General features: G+C 28.2%; 1 protein-coding gene across 4 annotated transcripts in view; it reads left to right on the forward strand.

Moving 5' to 3' along the window:
- LOC117172654 (UPF0518 protein GK23746) overlaps positions 1-18,702 on the forward strand; it is a 61,991-nt gene that overhangs the window by 22,933 nt on the left and 20,356 nt on the right. For all 4 annotated transcript variants that reach the window (XM_033360774.1, XM_033360775.1, XM_033360776.1 and 1 more), the window contains 2 exons: positions 274-1,057; positions 8,931-9,406. In XM_033360774.1, coding sequence (XP_033216665.1) covers positions 274-1,057; positions 8,931-9,406 — 1,260 coding nt within the window. The remainder of the gene's footprint in view (positions 1-273; positions 1,058-8,930; positions 9,407-18,702) is intronic.

An 18,702-nucleotide genomic window follows, 5' to 3' on the forward strand; every position in this document is an offset into this window, starting at 1 on the left:
CAAGCTATCTAAGGATGGTACTATAGAACGCCACCTCAAGGTAGGCCTAGTGGCGCCATCTCTTGGTCAGGCCGGAAACTTATCAATCCACCCTCGTATGACAAAAGTTTATTTCATTATTTGATCTAAAAAAGGAGACCTGGAAAATTTGGATTTCTTGACCTGGAAAATCTGGAAAAGACCTTGAATTTTGTGCCTAAGAATCGCCAGACTCCCTGGTGTAGCAGCCCTGAATTTAAAGTTTAGACAAATCAGATCTATGAAATTTTTCAGCTCTGCATAGTAACCCTCGCCCTCTTCGAGACCCTAGTTGACCTGAACTGTGAGGACGTGATGCTAGAACTTTGTTTGGGTGCTCTGAGTCCTTGCACCCATGTGATGCTTTCACAACGTCGGAGGTTACGAGACATCGACCCTTTTGGTCGGGGAGCCGAAAAATTTCTCACCCTCGCACCAAAATGCTGTTTGTCCTTCTCCGTCATCTCCGCACCGCCAAATTCCTTGCCACCAGTGCCTGCCTCAGTCCGGAGGAAAAGCTCCTCGACCACCGACAGCACCAAGTCCCTCCCCGTACCAAATAACTACAGCTGTCGAACGACAGAAAGCCTTTATGGGAATTATCATGCCTATCTTTGTGACGCCAGGCAAAAGATTGCCTCTTGCCAAATAGCCTGCTCGACCTGGTCCAGTCAGTACGATGGCGAACCAACCAAAGACAGCAACACAAGCAGTGCGACAACTCTAGCCGAGGAAAATTTTAACGATCAGAGCTTGAACAGGCGAGATAGCAGTGGATTAAATGACGAGGCTATTGAAAATTTAATTCTGAGTGAAGACGTTCCGGACTCTTCGCAAATGCAGAATATTTTTGATAATATTCAATCGCTCCTGGAAGTGAGTGGAGAAAGTGGGGATACTTTGAAGATTGATTCGGCGACGAATAGTGTCTCGAGAGTAGAAAATCAGGAGAAGTTAGATGCTGATATTGCGGAGCTGCTGAATGAAGAAATCGGAGGTGGGGAAACCTTTGGCGAAACTTTGATTATGGACAAAAAAGGTGGGTAAAATGTTTTATAGTATTTAAATTACACTGTTTAATATTTATTTTTTTAGGCATCCTACGATTTTTCCGTAATTTTGAAGAAAATTGTTCTAATGCTACTATTTTCTGGAATTGCTTGATAATACAACTATTTTTTCACTATGCTCTTGAATAGATGAATATATTTTTTCAAAAATTGCAACAGAGTTTCAAGCGATTTTATGGAAGCCTTTTTAGTATATACCGGATTTCCAAATAGATAAAGTTTGTGGATATTGAAGGATGTTTAAAGGAATATGCATAAAATTTCGATATTAGATTCGAAGAATTTTTGAAAAAAGGTTTTACATTTGTCCAACATTTTTTTTAATAAAAATTGTTTGTATATAAGTAATATTTATCGTGAAATTGCTGGAGAATTCTTTATGACGAAAGAATTTTTTTTTAACAAACCTGAAATAATTTTCAGGAATGCTGATGAGGGTAGTATTACTGTTTGCATGAAGAAGTTCGACTGTATTAAATTTTGGTTTAAAATTCACCTATTCTAGTTTAAGCTGGTTGAAGTTTAATCATTTTAGTTGAAATTTTATCAATTTTGTTGAAAATAATTATTATAACTGAAAATTTCATTTTTGGTTAAAAATTAATCTTATATAGTTCAAAATTCAAGTATTTGGTTGAAATTTCACCTTTTCTGTTTGGAATTCAACGATTACAGTTGAAGATTGATCACTTTAGTTGAAAATTCATCAGTTTGGTTAAAAATTAATTTTTTTATTCTGCAAAGTGAACTATTTCATTTTCGTTTGAAAATTCATCAATTTGGTGGAAAATGTGTTTTTTTTTTTTTTTGATGACGATTTCACTATTCTATTTCTGGTTTCAATTGATCTTTTTTAGTCCAAACTTACACGACTTCGTTGAAGATTCATTTGTTTTGTTGAAAATCGTCTTCTTTTCTGAGAAAGTTAATTTTGGTTGTTGTTAATTTAACTATTCCAGTTAAAAAAGAATGATTTAGTTAAAGATATTCACCGTTTTTATTTAAATGAAAATTAACTGTTCCATTTTTTGTTGAAGATTTATATTTCTTAGTTAAGAATTCAAGTATTTTGTTGAAATTTAATTTATTTTATTAAAAATTGTCTGTTTTGGTAGAAAATAAACCTTTCGATTGAAAATTCAATTATTCTATTTTAATATTTATAATTTTAGTTGTAAATTCATTAATTTGGTGTAAAATAATTTGTTCAACTGGAAATTTAGCTATTCCATTTTTGGTGAAAAAATTATATTTTTTAGTTGAAAATTCATTTATTTTGTTTCAAAATGTTTTTTTCCCCTTAGAGAAGTAATATTTTTCGCTGAAAATTGAACGATTCCAGTTAAAAATTTGATGGTTTAGTTAAAAAAATTTCATCATTTTTGTTTAAAATTCAACTGGTTTAATTGAAAATTCTTCATTGTGGTTGAAAATTCATCAGTTTTGTGAAAAATGAATTCTTTTAACTGAAAATTTAACTGTTCCATTTTTTGTTGAAGATTTATATTTCTTAGTTAAGAATTCAAGTATTTTGTTGAAATTTAATTTATTTTATTAAAAATTGTCTGTTTTGGTAGAAAATAAACCTTTCGATTGAAAATTCAATTATTCTATTTTAATATTTATAATTTTAATTGTAAATTCATTAGTTTGGTGTAAAATAATTTGTTCAACTGAAAATTTGGCTATTCCATTTTTGATGAAAAATGATATTTTTTAGTTGAAAATTCATTTATTTTGTTTCAAAATGTTTTTTTCCCCTTAGAGAAGTAATATTTTTCGCTGAAAATTGAACGATTCCAGTTAAAAATTGATGATTTAGTTAAAAATATTTATCGTTTTTATTTAAAATTCAACTGGTTTAATTGAAAATTCTTCATTGTGGTTGAAAATTCATCAGTTTTGTGAAAAATGAATTCTTTTAACTGAAAATTTAACTGTTCCATTTTTTGTTGAAGATTTATATTTCTTAGTTAAGAATTCAAGTATTTTGTTGAAATTTAATTTATTTGATTAAAAATTGTCTTTTTTGGTAGAAAAGAAACCTTTTCTTTGAAAATTCAATTTTTCTATTTTAATATTTACAATTTTAGTTGTAAATTCATTAATTTGGTGTAAAATAATTTGTTCAACTGAAAATTTCGCTATTCCATTTTTGATGAAAAATGTTATTTTTTAGTTGAAAATTCATTTATTTTGTTTCAAAATGTTTTTTTCCCCTTAGAGAAGTAATATTTTTCGCTGAAAATTGAACGATTCCAGTTAAAAATTGATGATTTAGTTAAAAATATTTATCGTTTTTGTTTAAAATTCAACTATTCCAACTGAAAATTCTTCATTGTAGTTGAAAATTCATAACTTTTGTGGAAAATTAATGTTTCCAAATGAAAATTTAACTTACATTTTTTGTTGAAGATTTATATTTTTTAGTTGAGAATTCAACTATTTTGTTGAAATTTAATTTATTTGATTAAAAATTGTCTTTTTTGGTAGAAAAGAAACCTTTTCTTTGAAAATTCAATTTTTCTATTTGAAAATTCTTAATTTTAGTTGTAAATTTATTAGTTTGGTGTAAAATAATTTGCTCAACTGAAAATTTGGCTATTCCATTTTTGGGGAAAATTGATCTTTTTTGGTTAAAATTCATTAATTTATTGAAAAAATTTTTTCCTTAGGAAAGTAATATTTTTCGTTGAAAATTCGACTATTTTAGTTAAAAATTAATGTTTTAGTTGAAAATATTCATCGTTTTTGTTTAAGATTCAACTATTCCAATTGAAAAATTTTTATTGTAGTTGAAAATTGATCAGTTTTGTGAAAAATTAATTTTTCTAACTGAAAATTTAACTGTTTCATTTTTTGTTAAAGGTTTATATTTTTTAGCAGAGAATCAAACTATTTTGTTGAAATATAATTTATTTTGTTAAAAATTGTCTGTTTTGGTGGCAAATAAAACTTTTGGTTCAAAATTCAATTACTATTTCAGTTAAAAATTCATAATTTTAGTTAATAATTTATTTATTTTGTTCAAAAATATCTTTTGACTTAGGAATGTAATATTTTCTTTGAAAATGCAACTATTCCAGTTAAAAATTGATGATTTTAGTTAAAAAATAAATGATGAAAATGTAAAAATATTAATCGTTTCTGTTTAAAATTCAACTATTCCAGTTGAAAATTCATCAGTTTGGTGAAAAATTAATTTTTATTCCACTGAAAATTTAACTATTCTATTTTTGATTGAAAATTTATCTTTTTTTAGTTGAAGAATTAATTATTTCGTTGAAAATTAATTTATTTTGTTGAAAAGCGTTTGTTTTGGTGAAAAATGAATTTTTTATTGTTGAAAATTCAACTATTCTAGTTGAAGATTCTTAATTTTAATTGAAGAATCAACAGTTTGGTGGAAAATTAATTTTGTTAACTGAAAATTTAACTATTCGATTTTTAGTTTGAAAATTGATCTTTTCTATTTAAAAAATTTAACTATTTTGTTGAAATATCATTTTTTTTAACATGTTTTTTTTTTGTTAGACTTTTTTTTGTTAATAGATTTAAAAGATTAGTGTTTGAATTCGAAAATTTTTGATAAAAAACCTTTTTAGTTGCTACTTTATTGTTAATATAAAATTAGTAATTATAAATCAAATATTTAACAACTAATTTTGCAGGTAAAAATGTTAATTTTCTGTTTGAAAAAATTTAATTTACAAGTAAACTTGTTGAAATTTAATTGATAATAAATATTGCACACCTATGATTCCTAGAACAAATTCGAGTAAGTCCAAGAGATATTTATAAGGTCTAAGAAGGTTCAAAACGAATTAAAATTTAAAGTGATTTCAATTAATTGTAACAAAGTGTAAACATTACCGACAAAATTCGGCTATTCATACCGAAATTTCGGGACAAATAGCCCACGGCCTAATTTAAAACAAAATATAGATTCCTAGGAAAATTAAAAATAACTTTTTATTTTGAAAAATTAATTTTAGGAGCATATTTAGAAGGATTTCAAAATATTTCCAAATTTGTCAAAAATTAATCTGGAAGATTTTAAGGAAATATTCTTAATTTTGCAGGATTTCAAAAAATTTTCTGGAAGAATTCGAACCATTTTAAAAGATTTTTAGAAGTTCTGAAGAAGTTTTAAAGATAGTTTAATATTTGGATTAATGTAGATTTTTAAATAAACTTTTGTAACTTTCTAAGGATTTTAAAACTAATTAAAATGAAAATAATTGATCTTTTAACAGCTTTTATTACAATTTTCACACAAAATACAGTTCTTATCACACTTTCCTAATCGAAATCTTGAACGAAATGATAGAATTTTCAAATACAAAAGATTAAAGTTCAACCAGGAAGAGTTGCATTTTCAAACATAATTTTTAATTTTTAATTTGAAAAGATGAATGTTTTACAAGCTAGTTTAATTTTGAAGCAAGGAAGAGGAATTTTCAGTTAAAAAATATGACTTTTCTAACAAATGAGGATTTTTACACCAAAAGGATTGATTTTCTGTCCAAAAATACAAGTATTTAATAAATCGGTTGAAATTTTGATAAAAAAAGATTACTTTTTAAGAAAATAGTTGGATTTAGATTAATTATAAAATAAAAATATAATTTTTTTCAAATAAAAATAATTAGCTTTCAATAAAAAAAGGATCAATTTTTAACCAAGAGATGAATTTTTAGCCAAAAGGTGATATTTTTTGTACCAAATAGTGAAATTTTCCGCCAAAAAAGACGATTTTTAAAGTAAAAGAGAATTTTCAATCTAAAAAGTATCGATATTCGACAAAAAAATATTACTTTTTAACAAAATATTTGAATTCGGATTAATTCGGAAAGTGAAATATAATACTTTTGTTTGTTTTGTTTTTGATAAAAAGAACTAACTTTTAATCGAAATAGATTTTTTGAACCCAGAGGTTAATTTTAAACAAAAAAAGGTAACTTTTTAAGAACCTAGTTCAATTTTCAATAAAATAAATAAACGTTCAAGCAATTTGTAGAATTTTGAAATAAACACCAAAAATATAATAGTAGACTTCTTAATAAAAATTATTAACTTTCAAATATGAAGGTGAATTTTCAACAACTAAAAATAAAAAGATTTTTCTACCAAAAGATAACTTTTCAACAAAAAAATATGGATTTTCTACGAAAGTATAAATTTTTGACCAAAAAAGATTACTTTAAAAAAAAATCGTTAAATTTTCACAAAAAGTATGTTTTTTAAGTAAAAGAGATTATTTATTAAGCAAAAATACCATAATAGACTTTTCAAATAAAAAGAATTAATTTTCAATCAAAAAAGATGAATGTTCAACCAAACAATATTAATTTTCAATAATAAAAATGAACTTTCTGTCAAACAATATAATTTTTTGTCCAAAAACGATTACTCTTTAACAAAAGACCTTAATTTTCAATAAAACAGTTAAATCTTTAACTAAATAGTAGAATTTGTAACCAAAAAGTAGAATTTTGAACCAAAAAAGCTATTCATTAAAAATTCCACTCCTTGGTTGAAAGTTGAACGAATTTTTTAAATTTTTTTGTTGAAGATTCATAATTTTAGTTAAAAGTTCGTTTTTTTTTTGGTTAAAAGATTAAATTAAAATTTCGTTTTGTTTTAAACAAGTTTTTTAAACTGCAAATTCAAAGATATCGTTAAAAAAAGTCAACTGATTAATTGTAAATTAGCTTTTTTGTTGTTATTTCATGTGCTTGTTTTTAAAATTAAATTGTTTGATAGAGAAATAGGCTTTTTGGCTTGAAAATTCTACAAGTTGGTATCAAATTAAACTGTTTTGTAGAAAATTCGTTTTTGTTTTTATTGAAAATTCATTCTCAATGAAAATTTATCTTCCATTTTTGGTTAAACGTTCAACTTTTTTGGTTAAAAATTTAACATTTTGATTAAAAGTAATGTTTTTTTTTTTATTGAAAATTCGTCTTCTTTGGTAGAAAAATATTCTTTTTTTTTTTTTTTTTGTCAAAATGTAGTCATGTTGAAAATACATACCGTTTGGTCAAATCTGTTTTTTATTTTCTATTAAAGTTTTGTAGTGGAAATATCAACTATAAAATTTTTTTATAAGCATTAATCTTTTTGTTGAAAATTGAACAATTTGCTTAAAATTATTTTTCATTCTTGATTGAAAAATTTTTCTTGGTGGAAAATTCATCTTTTGGTAGAAACTTCATTTCTTTTTGAGTTTTTGTTTAAAAATGCAACTTCTTAGTTGAAGATTTATCTGTTTTGATGGAGGATTAGACTATTTTATTGAAAATTTAAAAATTTGGTATAAAATCCAACTATTTGGTAGCAAATTCAACTTTTTTATAGAAAATTCGTTTTTATTACTGTTTTTAAAAATTGAAAATTAATTTTTCTTGATAGAAATTCATTTACTTAATTATTTGGTTAAAAATTGAACTTTTATGGTTTAAAAATGCAGACTATTCATCTTTTTTGTTGGAAAAATCAACAATTTGGCAGCAGTTTTAACTATGTTGTTAACAATTAAATGCTTTTGTAAAAAAATAGTTTTTACTTTTTTTTATTAAAAATTAGTTCTCAGTGGGAATGTAAATACTCCATTTTCAGGGTGGCCGTTTTAATGAAAGAAAAAAAACTTCTGGGCATCTCTCGGTTTACAACAAAATTACAACTTGTTTGTCTTATTTAACATTTATTTATCACCTGTTTGTCACCTATTTCAGAAAAAAATGTCACCTATTCACTTTTTTTTGACAGTAGGTACTGTGATGACTGTTTAGAGTTCAAATTTTTTAATTTCATTGACCGTGAAAAATGTTTGTGAACCGGAAAATGACCGAGATTTTTTTTATGTAATTAAAACGGCCACCCTGATTTTATTTAAAAATTCACCTTTTTCTATGAAATTCAGCTATTTCAGTTAAAGATTTCTCAGTTTAGTTGAAAAAAATTTTTTTGGGCTGAAAATATGTATGTGTTTACGAGGGGTGTTCAAAAAGTAAGTTTCCCTAGTCTGCCGTTTCGCCCCAGCGCCATCTAGCGAGCTGGGACCGAACATAGTGTTAGTTTAGGATATACCGATAAGAGCGGAACCGGTCTTAGCTGCCGAAACCATTTTTTTCATCAGTACCGGCTCGGAAACCATGGAGCTACCTGTGAAAAACGTGTCCACTAGTGAGTTGCGTGCAGTTATTCGCTTTTTAACTGCAGAAGGGCTTAATGGCAATCAAATTCACACTGAATTAGTGCATATTTATGGTGACAAATGCATGAGTGTGCAAATGGCGCGTCGGTGGCGTACATATTTTCTCGAGGGACGCGGAGAAGTTTATGATGAGCACCGTGCAGTCGGAAAAATTATTTTAGCGGATAGGCGCTTTACAATTGACAGAATTTTGGACTAAATGCCTCCTGAAATCGATATTTGTCGAACTTCAATCCACACAATCATAACAGATCATCTTGGTTACCGTAAAGTTTGTGTGAGGTGGGTCCCACGCCACGGCACGGATTTTTATAAACAAGTTTTGTCAAAGCTTGAGAACAGATATAAAAAATGTATTCAAGTCCAAGGGGACTATGTAGAAAAATAGTTTGTAAGTCAATAAATACATATGTTACTTTAACCTAAAAATTGTGTTTTGCTTTTTTCCCGGGGTAGGGAAACTTACTTTTTGAACACCCCTCGTATATTTATAAGCGGATATTGTTCGGAAATCGTTGAAAATTTTTTTTGGCCACAATTTAGTGGACACGTTGATTAAATTGACCTTGAATAGAGTTTTTTTCTACTGGACTTCAAGTGTCGACTTCCAATTTAATTTCCAGGTTCAGACAGTGGTATCGACGAATCAAATACGGCAATGAATTCGCTTTTATCGATTGGAGAGAGCAGCGGATATGAGAGTTTCGCATTTAAAGGATCTTCTGAATCAACACCTGATAGCGAACTCAACGAGGATCGAATAAGCGAACACGAAGAAACGATTATGGAATCTGGTAGTGAACCCAGTATCCAATTACATGGTTTAACGGAAGCGAACGAAGCTGGCTCTTCGAGTCGGGAGACTTTGAGTAAGGAAAACACTTTTCGTCGAGTCGTTTTAAACGGACAACCAAGCGTGGGCATTTTCCTGGATGTTGTTTTAAGAAAATTGGAGTGTATGATGACTAACAACGTTTATGTGAATTTGCATCTGACGGGTCTTATCAGCAGGCTCGCGATTTATCCCCAGCCTTTACTACAGTCGTTTCTTCTGAATCATTCACTTGTTTTTCAGCCGAGTATCAAATACCTGTTTCAGGTGTGTATATTATTTTTATTTATACCAGAACATTTTCCCTTAAAATAACCTTTCTTTACAAAAAAAAAACTTGATCCATTTTCCAACATTTTTTTTATAGATTATAGTTCCTTCACTCATGTACGTAATTTTTGTAAATTTGCAAAACCTTTCTCCTGAAAATTATTTTTTTAGTTATGAATTTTATTTTGTTGAAAATTTAACAATACATCCTTTTTGGGATGCGAATTCAATTGTTTTGTTAAAAATTCATATTTTTTGGTTAAAAATTGGACCCCTTTCGTAGAACATTAACCTTTTGCTTAAAATTCGTATTTTTTTGCTGATAAATTAAGTTTAATCTTTTTTGGATGATAAATATTCTAAAAAATTTGTCATTTTTATTTAAAAGTTGATCTTTTTTAGTAGAAATATTCCATCTTTCTTGGACAAAAATGCAACTGTTTTGTTTAAAGTTAAACTATTTCTTGGAAAATGTACTTTTTGTTTAAAATTTGTATTTTTGTATTGAAAAGTCAACTGAAATCTTTTTGAATGAAAATTCAACATTTTTTTATTTTGAAAATTTTTCTTTGATTCAAGAATTCACCTGTGTAGAATTTTCATTTTTCTCGGACAAAAATGCAACTGTTTGGTTGAAAATTCAACAATTTTGTTAAAAAATCATACTTTTTCGTTAAAAATTCGTCTATTAAGGGGAAAATTAACTAATTATTTACAATCCTTATTTTGATGTTGGAAAGTGAACTGGAATTTTCTCTGTATGAAATTTTAACTATTTTTTTTACAGTTTTTATTTTTAATTCGCCTGTTTCAACAGAAATTACGTCTTTTATGGATAAAAATACAACTTTTTGGTTGAAAATTCGGTGTTTTTGTTGAAAATTTTACTATCTCGTAGAAAATTTCATTTTTTAAATTCATTCTTTTTTATTGAAAACAGAACTAAAGTCTTTTCTGGATAAAAATTCAACTATTAAAAAAAATGTAATTAAAAATTCATCCGTTTTAAGAGAAATTTCATCTTTCTTGGATAAAAATGCAACTATTTGGTTGCAAAACTTTGGGTGAAAATTTTTACTTTTTTGTTGAAAATTTAACTATTTTGTAGAAAATATACTTTATGTTTAAAATTTATATTTTAGTCTTGAAAAATAAACTGAAGTCTTTCCTGGATGAAAGTTCTACTTTTTTTTTAAAGTTGGTCGGTTTAAAAATTCGTCTATTTAGCGTAAAATTAATTAATTATTTACAATCCTTATTTTGGTGTTGGAATGTGAACTGGAATTTTTTCTGTATAACATTTTAACTATTTTTGCAGGTTTTATTTTTAATTCGCCTGTTTTTCTTGAAAATGTAGAAAATTTCCTTTTTTTTTTAAATTCAATATTTTGTTATTGAAAAGAGAACTTAAGTCTTTTCTTAATAAAAACTCAACTATTAAAAAAAATGTAATAAAAAATTTATCCGTTTTAAGAGAAATTTCATCTTTCTTGGATAAAAATGCAACTATTTGGTTGAAAATGAAATTAATTTGTTAAAAAGTCATACTTTTTGGGTGAAAATTTTTACTGTTTTGTTGAAAATTTAATTATTCTGTAGAAAATTTACTTTTTGTTTAAAATTTATATTTTAGTGTAAAAAAATAAACTGAAATATTTCTTGGATGAAAGACATACTTTTTTTTCAAGTTGGTAGGTTTTTATTAAAAATGACTCTGTTTTTGTACAAATTGCATCTTTCTTGGATAAAAATGCAATTATTTGGTTGACAAAATTTTTCTTTCTGAATTGAAAATTCAATTGTTTGAAAATTTATATTTTTGGTGTAATTCAACGGGTTTTTATTCAAAATCTAAATGAAGGAGCTAATTTTTATAGTCTTTAAAATATTGCTGCGATTTCAGTTTGTAGTTGTATTTATAAATTTTAATTGTTCAATTTTCAAAGAGTTTGATTGTAAATTCCATTCTCAATGTAAAACGTTTTTAAATTTAATATTATTCAGTTTTGAAAACCTAACTGTAAAACCGTTCTTTCTGAAAGTTCGAAATTAAAAGTTTTGAATCTTAAAGATTTTAATTTGCAAATATTAAGTTTTTAGTCCTATTTTTTATTTCCCCTCTTAAATTTTTTCTTAAAAGGTGCCATTTTTGCTTTATTTAAAAAAATATTTTTTGCTGATTTTCTTACTTTTTTTACAATTTTTGAAAATTGTTGCAATTGCAAATAATTTGACAATTCTAAATTTTAAAAAGGTTTAGAATTAATTAGGTTGAATTAAAACCATTCAGAATAGTTCAATTTTAAAATAAAAGCGTTACTAGTTATAGAATTTTTCATGAAAACCGTTCGAACTTGAAAAATTTAAGGTTTAAATGGATAAGTAAGCCAATATATAATTAATATTGTTAGAATTTTAACAGTTTTAAAATATTTATTTCACACTGAAAGTTTCAGTAGTGAAAACAGTCTTAATTAAAATCTTTATGAATTCAATTATAGCGTTAGAAATTTAATAAATTGAAATTGAAACTTTTGAGATTTAAAAATTTTGTTTCAAACCTAACGCCTCAATATTTATAATTTTAAAAAAAATAGTTTGAAATTCACTATCAATATAGGACAGTTTTAAATGAAAAACCTAGATGATTATATTTTTAATGTTAAATATTAAGGACTCGAATCGTGCGTCTTTTCCATCTTTTATTATTTTTTTGTTTGAAAAAATGCATGTTTTTGCTATTTTTTTTAAAGAAAAATGCAAATGATTGATCTCGAAAAATTGCAAATTATGGACTTTTTAAAGAAAAATGCATTATTGCCTTTTTTCGTTTTTATCAGCAGTTCGCAATACTTAGTTTCAATTTTTATTAGAATGAAACTTTTCAAATTGAATCTCTCATTAACGCTTAATACTTTTATAAATTTTAATTAATAGTATTTGAAATCCAGATATTTCTAATTGTTTTCTTTTTCGAATTTCTAATTAAACTGTTAATATTTTCAAATTGCACGCCTTAAATTTGGACATTTTAAAGTTGAAAATGTTTAAAGTCGGTTAATTTTTAATTCAATCAGAGATTTAACAGTCTTGCCCCTATTTCACTTTTTTAAAAATAATAAATGAAAGTTGATTCTTTTTAGTAAAAATTATTTTGTCGAAAATTCGTCTTTTAAGATAGAAAATTCCTCTTTTATGGTAGAAAAGTCATTTTTCTTGGTTAAAAAAGACCTTTTCTGTTGAAAATTTGATGGTATTTTAAAAAACTTTCTATTTGGCACGAAAATTCAATTATTTGATTAAATATTCGTCTTTCGTGGATGAAAATGATCTATTTGCTGAAAATTCAACTTTTCAGGCTGATAATTTCTAATAAATACGTTTTTTTGGATTAAATATTTTTACTGTTAGGTTAAAAATGCAACTGTTTTTGTTTGGAGTTTTATATATTTTATTTGAAAATTTTAATCATTTGGTTCAAAATTCATCTTTGTACGTATACAGTAATCTTTCTCAGTAGAAAATTCAAGTGTTTTGTTGAACTTTCGTCTTTCTGGATTGAAGATTCATCTTTCTTATCTTAAAATGAACTTTTTTGTTGAAATATCAACTGCCTTAGAAAAAATTCGCCCTTTTGTCTTGAAAATTCAACTATTTACTGCAAAATTCAACTATTTCATTGGACCTTCCTCTCCTTTGATTGAATTTTTAACTATTTGGCTGAAAATACTACTATTAAATTGATAGTTATTATTTTTTAAATTCGAATATTTGGTTCAAAATTAATCTTTCTTTGTTGAAAATGATTTTTTCACATGAAAATTTAACTTTACAGTTGATAATTTAACTCTCTCCAAAATAATTCGTATATTTTGCCTTAAGGGCATGCTCTTCGTGACCACGTGACCAAACTAGTCCCCGGTTATAAGCATTTTTTTTGGTGTTCACTGTGTCCACACGAATTGAGATATCGTGTTTAAAATTTAACGGATTAAATAAAAAGCACTAAAGAACGTTTGTATACATCAATATGTTTATAGTTTTAAAGAAAGTTTATCTGTAAATCGATGAAATAGGATATTACCATTCGAGTTCTGGCACTTTGCAGATAATTTTTGGTTTGATGCTTTTCGGATTTTTTGATTCGCGTATATTTAGTACTGACACCAATTTTATACTAAATCGTCTAAACCTTAAAAAAAAATTGTAAGCAATAAAATTTGCACATTCGTTGCAAATCAATAAATAAGTATTTGCACACACGTAACCTATCATTATTTTTGGAGCATTTTTAGCGATTTCTAGCGGAGAGAAAAATAAACTTTGAACGTCGATAAAGTAGAGATCACATGACTAATTCATTTATAAAATTTTGGTGTGGAGAATGAAATATTTTTATTTTTTTCGGTCCTCACTACGTCCACACGAATTGAGATATCGTGTTCAGGATTTAAGAAGTTAGACCGAAAGGACTTAGGAACGTTTGTATATATCAAAATGTTTATAATTACGAAGAAAGTTTTCTAGTGAAATACTATAGGAATAGGAAAAAAAACTTTTAACGTCGATAAAGTAGATGCCTCGATTTAAAAAAATCGAGGAACATCTTAGAATATGATACTTGAAAATCCGTCCAAGTCCCATCTTGAGAAATGTTCATCTTCAGAAAATAATTAAATTTTTTTAATGGTTATATATTCCTGTGGATTTTTTGTACTGATGTGAAACAATTCTAAGTTATACCAAATCAATAATAATAAAATTTTGCCCGGGGCGAAAGACAAGGCGAGTCCGACGCTGAGCTCCGCCGATTGGTTCACTGTCAGCAATAGTTATCAGCTGATCGATTCAACATCAAATATAAGATGTCAAGAATTATGGAAGTTGGCTGGAAAACTTCAAAAAATAAATTTGATTACATTTCTGGTGTTGCTATGTTTCCATGTTTCCGATTTGAAATTAATCTTTTATTTTTAGGACAAAAAAAATAAAAATCATTCTACACTAAAATTTCATGAACGAACTTAGTCATACGATCTCGACTTTATCGACGTTCAATGTTTCTTTTTCTCTTCGCTAGAAATCGCTAAAAATGCTCCAAAAATAATGATAGGTTACGTGTGTGCAGATACTCGATTTATAAATAATTTTTCTTCAAAACTATAAACATATTCATGTATAAAAACGTTATTTCGTGCTTTTTATTTAATCTGTCAAATTTTAAACACGATATCTCAATCCGCGTGGACACATTTAACCATTTGGCTGGAAATTCATTTATTTGGCTATTACTTCATTTAGTTTCTTAAAAATTCATTTTTCTTGCTTAAAAGTTTTCAACTTTTTGGTTGTAAATGGGTCATTCCATGTCAGATTTACCACTAAAATTTAAATTCACTCAAAGTTATATTTTTCTTGATTTTAACACAAAAATAGAAGACACTTATTTTTGGTTTTCAATATGATATGTGAAATTCACAAGTTATCATTATTTGAACTTTCAGAATCTAATGAAGATCACTTTTTTGAAATGCTCAAAAGTAACAATTATTTGTTCAGTAGAATCTGGATGTTTTTTAATGAAGTTCATAATTGTTCATACTTTGACTGTGTAATATGCGAAAAATATTAATTATTTATTTATCCGGGAAACCTGCAAAAATGTTAAACAAATTGCATTTACAAGAAAAAGGTATCTCCGAAATGAAATTTTTTCCTATGTAATTTTGCAATATACTTCAGAGAGTATCTCACGAAAGTTTCAGAGTGGACCGTCAATAAGTTTTTGAGATATGACAAATAATGTAGAGCCGTGTTACTTCGACCGATACACGTGCGACCTTGTTCTAAAATTTTGTCTAGCGGAGGCGAAGATCTTGTTTGTTGGGACCACGACCAAAATAAAACACGATGTTTTGCACATTTGCCATTTTTCTTGAATGCGTCGATTTCTGACAGTCGGCAGTTCAGTTTCACTCACGCAGTGTTTCATTTTCAATTTTGCATTTTTTGTTAAAAATTTCGGTGGTAAAATTAAAAACCCAGTGTTGTAATCCCTTCAATGAAAAAACGCACTCTTTAAAAAGTCAAAGGACCAATTTACGCCACCCGTCAAAATTAATCTTAGAGAAATTACCATTTTTAAGATCAAGCGATGTTTTGTGTGCACCATGTAGAAAAAAACCGGGAATCAGTACGTTAGAGAAACGAGTGAGTACTTGCTTTATTAGCTGGTCAAATTTTCTCCAAATCGCGTTATTATCTTTTTATGTATGTGATTAATTTATTCAGACACAATAAAAACGTCAAATGACTTCAACTCTAACCCTGAGAATTCAAGTGACTCTGACCCTGACATCTCAGATGACGACATTTTTTCGCTTTCCGATTCTGAATCCAAAATAAGTTGATGTTTTGGACATTTTTCATTAATTATCAATGTTTTTTACATTTAAATATTTGTGTCATGTTTACTCATTGTAGGATGAATATGAACGTAGTCCTCAGTTTATTTCTGAATTGAAAGCAAAGTTTCATGACCCAAATAAAAGCCAGCAAGAGAAAATTCAAATATTGACAGTTTTGGGAACAAAATGGTCTGTGCGTAAGACAGCTAAATTAATGAATACTTCGCGTTACGTCATACGCAAAGCTCGAGAGTTTACACTGAGAGAGGGGATTTTTTCAACACCTCCCAACAGAGCTGGTTAGCAGTAGTTCGAATTTTGAAGTCATTTATCATTAATTAATTTTAATAGTTGTTAGCTGCATAAACATTTGACGTAAGTCATGTTGAAAATTTGTTTAATTCAAATTTATCGGTTTATTTAATTGCAGGTAAAGTTATTTCTGCCGAAACAGAAACTAAAATTAAAGAGTTTTATGAATACGACGATGTTAATTCTCCAATGCCTGGGCAAAAAGATACAAAATCGGTGAACACAAATGGGAAATCCGTTGTTTTCCAAAAACGTTTAATATTGGGAAACTTGAAAGAAATATACTTGAAATTCATCAAGGAAAATACTAATATGAAAGTTGGCTTGAGTAAATTTTACTCGCTTAGGCCAGAGCATTGTATTTTGGCTGGTTCAGGCTTAACACATATTGTTTGCGTTTGTTCCATCCATGAAAATATGAAGCTAATGGCATCAGGTAAACAGCGTAGAAAAAGTTATTTGATAAAATTCAATATTATTCAACGCAATTATTGAGTTAAGTTAAATGATCGTAAAACAAATCAGTAAACTCCAATTTTTAAATTTGTTTATTAAGTTTGTCATTATTTTCGCCTGGTTTCTTTCATTTTAAAAACATCAAAAATTCTAAGACACAATTAAATATTTAGTTATACTTCACAGTAATATTGCAAAGATAGTAGCATAATAATTCCTTCTTTCACAGGAATCAAATTCACATCGTGAATTTGATGAAAAAAGAAAACCATCCTGTAAGCAACTATCAAGATATTTTGTTGCTTTCACTTTGCCCAAATCCGACCGAGAAATGTTTTTCGGACAATTTCAAGAATGCCCCACATTCCAAATTTTGACCAATATTTTCTCGACAGTTTTTGATAAAAGTAACGTTCCGCAGATAAGTTACAGACAGTGGTTTTCACAACCTAGAACAACTAAACAATCTTTAACAGTTTCAACCGAACAATCCATTCAAAACTTTTGCGAATCCGGTAAAGCATTCCTTATTCATTCTTTTATCGCGAATGAACAGGCAATTTGTTACAAAAATGTAAAACAAAAATTTGCAAGATGAGCAATGTCTTGCAATTTGTGATTTTGCAGAAAATTATGCGTTTGTTATCTAAAATGCTGTCCCTGGTGTTCATTGGAATAACGACCAGGCAAAAATTTTCCCAATAGTTTTTTATTTCAAAAATGATGGTTCAATTCAGCACAAGAATTTGGTTTTTATTTCGGACTGTAAAAAACACGACTCAGTCGCAGTTTACGTATTTTTACAAGAATTTAACAAGTTTCTTTCGAGCTTCTATCCAAATCTGAGTGAATGTATTTATTTTTCGGACGGAGCGCCCCAGCAATTCAAAAACGCGAAAAAATTTTCAACTATTTATCACCATGAGCAAGATTTCGGTCGTTCTGCAAAGTGGAATTTTCAAGCCACCGCACATGGAAAAGGCCCCTGTGACGGAGCAGGTGGGGCTCTGAAAAGAAAAGCACGAAGAGCAAGTCTACAAATGAGTGCAGATAGTCAAATAAGTTCGGCATTGGAATTGTATGAATGGGCAAAGAATGACGAGTGTTTTTCTAATATATCGGTTTTACAAAAATGAACGAGATTATGAAGCAGCTGCTGAATTTTTAAAAGTTCGATTTGAAAATTGCGTAACAGTAAAGGGGACACAAAAGTTACATTACATCAAACCCGTGCAAAATCACCAATTAAAAGTGAAAATTTACTCTTCTTGTCCTAGTTTTGAATATGTTAGCTTTTCAAAAAATGTATCAAACGAGCTTTGAAATGAAATAGAAATAGAAATGGTTTCCTTCACAATACTACAGCTTAGAAAAGTGGGACGATGGTCGTGGGGGCTAAAGTGTAGGCTTTGGACCCACTCCTTCGGTTTGCGGGTTCGATTCCCGCCTCGCACTCTGGAAGAGTCTCGGTGGCCCATGCGGTGAACACTAGCCTAGCAAGGGAGTTGTTCATCTCCGGAGAGTCGTGGGACCGGTACCTCTAGAGAAAAAGGTTTTCTCTAAGTACTTAAGGCTGTTGCTCTTGGTGGTTCGGAACCCACCTTAAACTGTAGGTCCCCCTTCCACCACCAAGTAAGTGTGTGGAGGGTGTGTAAAGGAATAGAGAAGGTGTAAGAAAAATGTAAGCCCTTAGGGGACACATTAGAAGCTTCCACTACTACTACTACTACTACAGCTTAGACGAATTATTGTTCTTTTGATATTTTGATAATAATAAAAACATTGTTTGTGCATATAACGAATTTGGTAAACAGAATTTGAAAAAAACTATAGCTGACTCTCATTCAAAGTCGATTGACTGGAAGCCTTTGGGAAAATATCCACGATTACGTAATTTAACGAACTCGACTTTACATACTCGTGGTAGACTGGGTAAGACGATGCAGCAGCACGCGCTCACAGTACGAGGGTAGTTCAATAAGTCCTTAGAATGAAGTATAAAAACAATTTTTTTGGGTAAATTTTTTTTATTTTTTCAACATAATCTCCTTGGAGCTCTATACACTTGGTCAATCGCTTTTCAAGTTTTTTTAATCCTTCAGAAAAGTGCGTTTTCGG

Source organism: Belonocnema kinseyi, chromosome 5, assembly GCF_010883055.1.
Source record: "Belonocnema kinseyi isolate 2016_QV_RU_SX_M_011 chromosome 5, B_treatae_v1, whole genome shotgun sequence".
Lineage (NCBI taxonomy): Eukaryota > Metazoa > Arthropoda > Insecta > Hymenoptera > Cynipidae > Belonocnema > Belonocnema kinseyi.